The sequence below is a fragment of the Protobothrops mucrosquamatus genome, unplaced genomic scaffold (genome assembly GCF_001527695.2).
Source record: "Protobothrops mucrosquamatus isolate PMUCROS unplaced genomic scaffold, P.Mucros_1.0 scaffold8951, whole genome shotgun sequence".
Taxonomy (NCBI): domain Eukaryota; kingdom Metazoa; phylum Chordata; class Lepidosauria; order Squamata; family Viperidae; genus Protobothrops; species Protobothrops mucrosquamatus.
In genome coordinates, this window is record NW_015394744.1 from 9510 (window position 1) to 15917 (window position 6408).

General features: G+C 41.6%; 1 protein-coding gene across 1 annotated transcript in view; it reads right to left on the reverse strand.

The window, feature by feature from the left end:
- SEL1L3 (SEL1L family member 3) overlaps positions 1 to 6408 on the reverse strand; it is a 27830-nt gene that overhangs the window by 8539 nt on the left and 12883 nt on the right. Inside the window, exons 6-9 of the mRNA XM_015830165.2 lie at positions 5631 to 5774; positions 3759 to 3970; positions 2367 to 2546; positions 1202 to 1277 (exon numbers count right to left, since the gene is read on the reverse strand). Of these exons, the coding sequence (XP_015685651.2) occupies positions 1202 to 1277; positions 2367 to 2546; positions 3759 to 3970; positions 5631 to 5774 (612 nt within the window). The remainder of the gene's footprint in view (positions 1 to 1201; positions 1278 to 2366; positions 2547 to 3758; positions 3971 to 5630; positions 5775 to 6408) is intronic.

Sequence of the window (6408 nt, forward strand, 5' to 3'; positions counted from 1 at the left end):
GCTCGGGCAGGGTCGCCTAGGAAACGGGCCAGGGGCGCGCCGACCGAGCCTCCCTATGGCCGCGGTTGTGAGCCAGGCAGGGGCAGAGAGCTGCGAGTGCGAGCGCGCCCCCCCAGATGTTGCGCCCGGTGCGGCCGGCCCGGAAAAAGGTGCCGGAACGCGGTTCCGCCGCGTTCCGGCTGAAAAAAAGCCCTGGCTAGGAGTACAGATTAGGTGAAACCTGGCTCAAAAACAGCAACCGTGAGAGGGACCTTGAGGTCCTAGTGGACAATCACCTAAACACGAGCCAGCCATGTGCGGCAGCAGCCAAAAAAGCTAACACAATCCTTGGTTGTAGAAACAGAGGCATAGAATCAAAATCACATAAAATATTAGTACCGCTTTATAAAATCTTAGTAAGGCCACACCTGGAATATACTGCATCCAGTTTTGGTCACCACATTACAAAAAAAAAAAGATGTTGAGACTTTGTAAAAAGTGCAGAGAAGAGCAACTAAGATGATTAAAGGCCCGGAGACTAAAACACGATAGATAGATAATCTTTATTATCATTTTTTTTTACTGTGGGCACACATTAAAAAGGAAATTCTGTTGCCTGCTCTCAAAAGTGTACACATACATAACACACATGTAAACATGCTATATGCAACATATGTATATACTTACGCCCTTACATATAAATACATATAAATATTAATGGCGTATGAAGAACACTTGCAGAAATTGGGTCTGAGTCTTCATTTTACCAATCTCTGGAGGATGGAAGTTGGACCATAGGAAAGGCTGAGCGCCAAAGAATGGAGGCCTTTGAGCTATGATGCTGGAGAAGACTCCTGCGAGTCTCCTGGACTGCAAGGCGATCCAACCAGTCAGTCCTAGAGGAGATCAACCCCGACTGCTCTTTAGAAGGCCAGATCCTGAAGCTGAAACTCAAGTACTTTGGCCCCCTAATGAGAAGGAAGGACTCCCTGGAGAAGAGTCTCATGCTGGGAAAGATGGAGGGCAAGAGAAGAAGGGGACGACAGAGAACGAGGTGGCTGGATGGAGTCACTGAAGCAGCAGGCGTGAGCTTCAATGGACTCTAGAAGATGGTAGAGGACAGGAAGGCCTGGAGGAACGTTGTCCATGGGGTCGCGATGGGTCGGACACGACTTCGCAATTAACAACAACAATCTCTGATAGAACAATCAACAGATCTTGCAATTAGATTCTACCTTTGAAGCGGCTTTTTTCATCAGACGCAAAGCAAGGCGTTTGTTTCTTTTCACCCCTTGACCCTAAACGAGGAGAAAAATATATATATATATATATATATATATATATATAATTTGCAAATGTCTTCAGCCTCTTTTTTTTCATATAGGAAAGCGATAGAAGCCCCTTATCAAAAATTGGAACGTTCTGTTTACAAGGGAAGATGCCTAGTTAGCCCTTGACTTACAACTAACTTTGCTTAGTGACCGTTCGAAGCGACTTATTTTTCACACGTATGATTACTGCGGCCTCCCCAAAGGTCACGCAATCAAAATTCAGACGCTTGGCAACCGGTTCGTGTTTACGACCGTTGCGGTCTCCTGAGGTGACGTGATCCCCTTTTATGGCCTTCTGACACGTCAAGTCAACGGGGAAACCAGATTGGCTTCACCACGGTGTTGCTAACTTAAGAACCGCAGTGGTTCAATTAACAACGGGGGCCAGAAAGGTCGTAAAATGGGGCAAAACTCACTTCCCTCCCTCTTTTCCTTCCTTCCTTTCTTCCTCCCTCCTCCCTTTTTCCTCCCTTCCTTCCTTCCTTCCTCCCTCCCTCTTTTCCTTCCTTCTTTCCTTCCTTCCTTTCTTCCTCCCCCCTCCCTTTTTCTTCCCTCCCTCCCTCCCTTCCTTCCTCCCTCCCTCCCTCTTTTTCTTCCTTCTTTCCTTCTTTCCTTCCTTTCTTCCTCTCCCCTCCCTTTTTCCTCCCTTCCTTCCTTCCTTCTTTCCTCCCTCCCTCCCTCTCTCTTTTTCTTCCTTCCTTCCTTCCTTCCTTCCTTCCTTCCTTCCTCCCTCCCTCCCTTTTTCCTCCCTTNTTAGTCCCATATTTATTCTGAATATAATCTATCCATCTTCTCCAGACCGAGATGTATCTTTCTTGTGATTGATCCTTCAAATAAGCGGAAATTTTAGCCATTTCTGCTAAATTTGACACTTTAAGCGTCCATTCTTCTATAGTGGGCAAAGAGTCCTTCTTCCAAAATTGGGCTACCAATAATCTTGCAGCTGTTATAAGATTCAACATCAAATTCATAGCCTTTTAGCCATTATTAAAACAGCCATTATTCCCTTTTAACAACCAGGAGAAAAGGTCTGCCAGAGACCGTCCTCGTATTTACCTGATCTCCTGCTGCGTTCTGTTGATCCCGGGGCGTCTTTAGAGCCACGTCGCTATAGTAAGCGTAGGAGACCTCAAGATCCTGGGGGTAATTACTCATCCCTTGATAGTGCTTGTAGCCCAGGCTCAGCAGAGCAAGACGATCCGCTTCTTGAGCTGCAACCAAGTTGTACAGCAATCCCTGGAAAGGACGAACCGTTTGGAAGGTAAATCCAGAAAGGTAACATCATATTATTGTAGTTTTATAGTATTATAGCTTTGTATTGTTGTAGTTTTGGTCACCACCGTGTAAAAAAAAGATGCTGAGACTCTAGAAAGAGTGCAGAGAAGAGCAAGAAAGATAATCAGGGGACTGGAGGCTAAAACATATATAAGGAAAGGCTGCTGGAATTGGGCATGTCTAGTTTAATGAAGAGAAGGACGAGGGGGGACATGATAGCAGCCTTCCAGTATCTCAGGGGCTGCCACAAAGAAGAGGGAGTCAAGCTATTCTCCAAGGCGCCTGAAGGCAGGACGAGAAGCAACGGGTGGAAACTGATCAAGGAGAGAAGCAACCTAGAACTAAGGAGAAACTTCCTGACAGTCAGAACAATTAACCAGTGGAACTACCTGCCTCCAGAAGCAGTGAATGCTCCAACACTGGAGGTTTTTAAGAAGAGACTGGACAGCCATTTGTCTGAAATGGTATAGGGTTTCCTGCCTGAGCAGGGGGTTGGACTAGATGACCTCCAAGGTCCCCTCCTCCTCCTCATCCTCATCCTCATCCTCATCCTCCTCCTCATTATTATTATTATTATTACAACTATTACTATTGCTATTATATTATATTATTATTATTATTCCTGCCTGAGCAAGGGGTTGCACTAGATGACCTCCAAGATCCCTTCCAACTTTATTATTAATAATAATAATAATAATAATAATAATAATAAAATATAATATTATAATAATATTATATTATATATACCTCAGACATGGAGGTAAGACCTTCTGACAAGCAAAGTCACTGGGCAAGCCTGATTGACTTCACAGCCAAGTGGCTAACTTAACCACTGAGGTGATTCTCTTAACAACGGTGACAAAAATGGCCGTAAAACAGGGCAAAACTCCCTTAACGAATGCCTCCCTTAACAACTGAAATTTCTGGGCCTCGATTGTGGTCATAAGCCAAGGACCACCTCTATCTGTACTACAGCTATACCTAGACTTGTAGCAAGGGCTTCTCAACCTTAAGTCAACTTTAAGATGGGTGGACTTCAACTCCCAGAATTCCCCAGCCAGCCAGATGCAAACCACATCAGGACAGGTGCCTCAGGGAGGCTGATGAAAGTCATGGACCCCCTCAGAGGTTTCTAAACCCTGTAGTAGAAATGCGAGTATCCCAAGATCTTACCTGAACTGGGTCTGGAGATACACCTAGCCCAACTTCGAAGATGACACCAAGAACGTAAGAAGCTCTGGAATATCCATAACTGCTGGAATCCCTCAGGGCCAAAATGGAGGCATTGATATAAAGCAGACCATCCGCTCGTGATAGGTTTTGAACAGCCGCCTCAAATAACCTGCGTCCAATTTTGAAGGCTATCTCCTTCTTGTGTTTGGATACTAAAAGAGTAAGATACAACACATTAGTAAGCCAGCGAGCTGGTTTCTACTCCTGCTTCTGCTGCCATCCTGTTTTCTTTCTTTTTTTTCTTTTCAAAGCATTTTATTAATTTTCTATTATTACATCTGATCAGCGCTTAATAAACACCATGTGGTCTGGGTTAATTTGTTTGCTTAATAATGCAAGTTACATTCTTACCCCTTTTTTCCCAACCATGGATAAAACAAAGTAAGAATGTGTTGAACATTGTGGGGGAAAACAAATTTCAATAAGAACGTTAAACAGGATCTATGATAAGGCAATCAAGACGATCAGTTAGAAAAGAAGCTTTATATCGATGTGCTTATTATTTGCAGAAATATTAGAAATAAATGTCTATATTTCATTGTTATTTATCCAAATAATAAAAATTGTATTAATTCAAAGTTGGCAAAAGAGAACATAGTTGAAAGAAGAGAATATCAAGCAAAGCTATTATGTGGACTATAGAGTTATAGAAACGAATTGTTATTGATTGTTTTTTTAAATATAAAGCCAGACAACACAATGTTTACCAAATATTAAGGTGATTATGTAAAAAAAATTCGTAAAACGTACGGTATTTAAAAAATAAATAAATTCCAGGTTTGAAAATATCCTGTATCTTCTTTCTCTTTGATCCTCAATATAAGTCTGTCCAATATTTTCTTGATTATCTCTTTGTCTAGTGGTTTTTCTTCATTCTTCCAGTGCTGACCAAACACACACCTCACTGCAGTTAGTACATGCAATGTTAAATATACACTTTGCTTATCAGATTTTTCTGGTATTATACCTAATAAGAAAGGTTCAGGTTTAAAATCTACATGTTTTCCCAACATCTTTTCTAGCCAAGTATGTATTTTTGTCCAATTTTTTTGTTTGCTTTAACACAGGTCCACAGATTCTAAAATGATTTATTCAGATGAAGAAAGAAGAATTGTGATAGTAGAAATATACTTACATCAAAAACAAGCATTGTTAGTAGTAATCTACGCACCAAATAATAACCAGGAAGAATTCTATCAAAATCTCCACAGAAACATAATAGAAACGGAGTGCCAAAGTATCTGTTTAGTAGGAGACTTTAATGCGATAGTGGATGGGACATTAGACTATAAAAGTAGTAAAACAGGAAAAACTGGAAGAATATTACCTAATATGATAGAAGAATTTTTTAAAATATGATAGAAGAAATTGGAGTACAAGATATTTGGAGGGACATTAATCCAGGAAAATTACAATGTACATTTTATTCAGACAGTCAAAAAATCCTGGTCCAGAATCGATATGATTTGAATGACATCTGAACTGAGGATAACAATGCAGGAAATTGAGATAGAACCAGGTACATGGGCAGACCATAATCCTTTAAAAGTGATGTGGAGAGGAATACAAAAAAAATCAAGATGGACGTTGAACCAATCTATATTAAAAGAAAGAATTTATAGAACTAGCAAAAAAAGAAATGGAGTTTTTCTTCAAAGACATATTTTTAAACAGCTGCCACCATGTTTTTTCATCCTACAGGAATCTCCACAACCCATCAATCCACTGGGTGGGTTGGGGGGCCTGTTTGGGCCTGTTGTAAGAGTTATTGCCATGATCTTGACTATCTGCCGTATCGAAGAAGGACATTACCTTCTGGGAAAGGTGGAGTTGTGTCCTTCGCGTCTTCAAGCATGCTGTGATCTCCTCTCCATCCTTTTTCCCAGCCCAAAGCAACACACTTCCGAGGGCTCCTGTATTTGTGGCTCAGTTCCAGATAATAGTTGTCAAGAGGGCCTGAGGAAAAATTGCCATTAAAAAAAGAAGAAAATGGTTTTCTTAAGAGAATGACAGAAAAACAGAGTTGGAATAGAATAGAGTAGAGTAGAGTAGAGTAGAGTAGAGTAGAGTAGAGTAGAGTAGAGTAGAGTAGAGTAGAGTAGAGTAGAGTAGAGTAGAGTAGAGTAGAGTAGAGTAGAGTAGAGAACGGGATGGGAATAGACAAGACTAGACTAGACTAGACTAGACTAGACTAGACTAGACTAGACTAGACTAGACTGGACTTGACTGGACTGGAATTATTATTATTATTATTATTAAATTAGATTTATATCCCGCCCTTCTCCTTGCGGACTCAGGGCGGCTGACAATCGATTAAAAATACATAAATAACAGTTACAGAATTAAAATTAATTAAAAAGAAATATTTAAACGTAGTCCAATTAAAATATGATTAAAACCCCTCTAAAAATTACCCTAGGCCAGTCCTGCAAGCTGGAATAACCAAGTCTTAAGGGCGCGGCGGAAGGAAGGGAGATCAGGGATGACCCTGATCTCTGGGGGCAGTTCATTCCAGAGGGTGGGAGCTCCCACAGAGAAGGCCCTCCCCCTTGGGGTTGCCAGCCGGCACTGTCTGGCCGACGGCACCCTG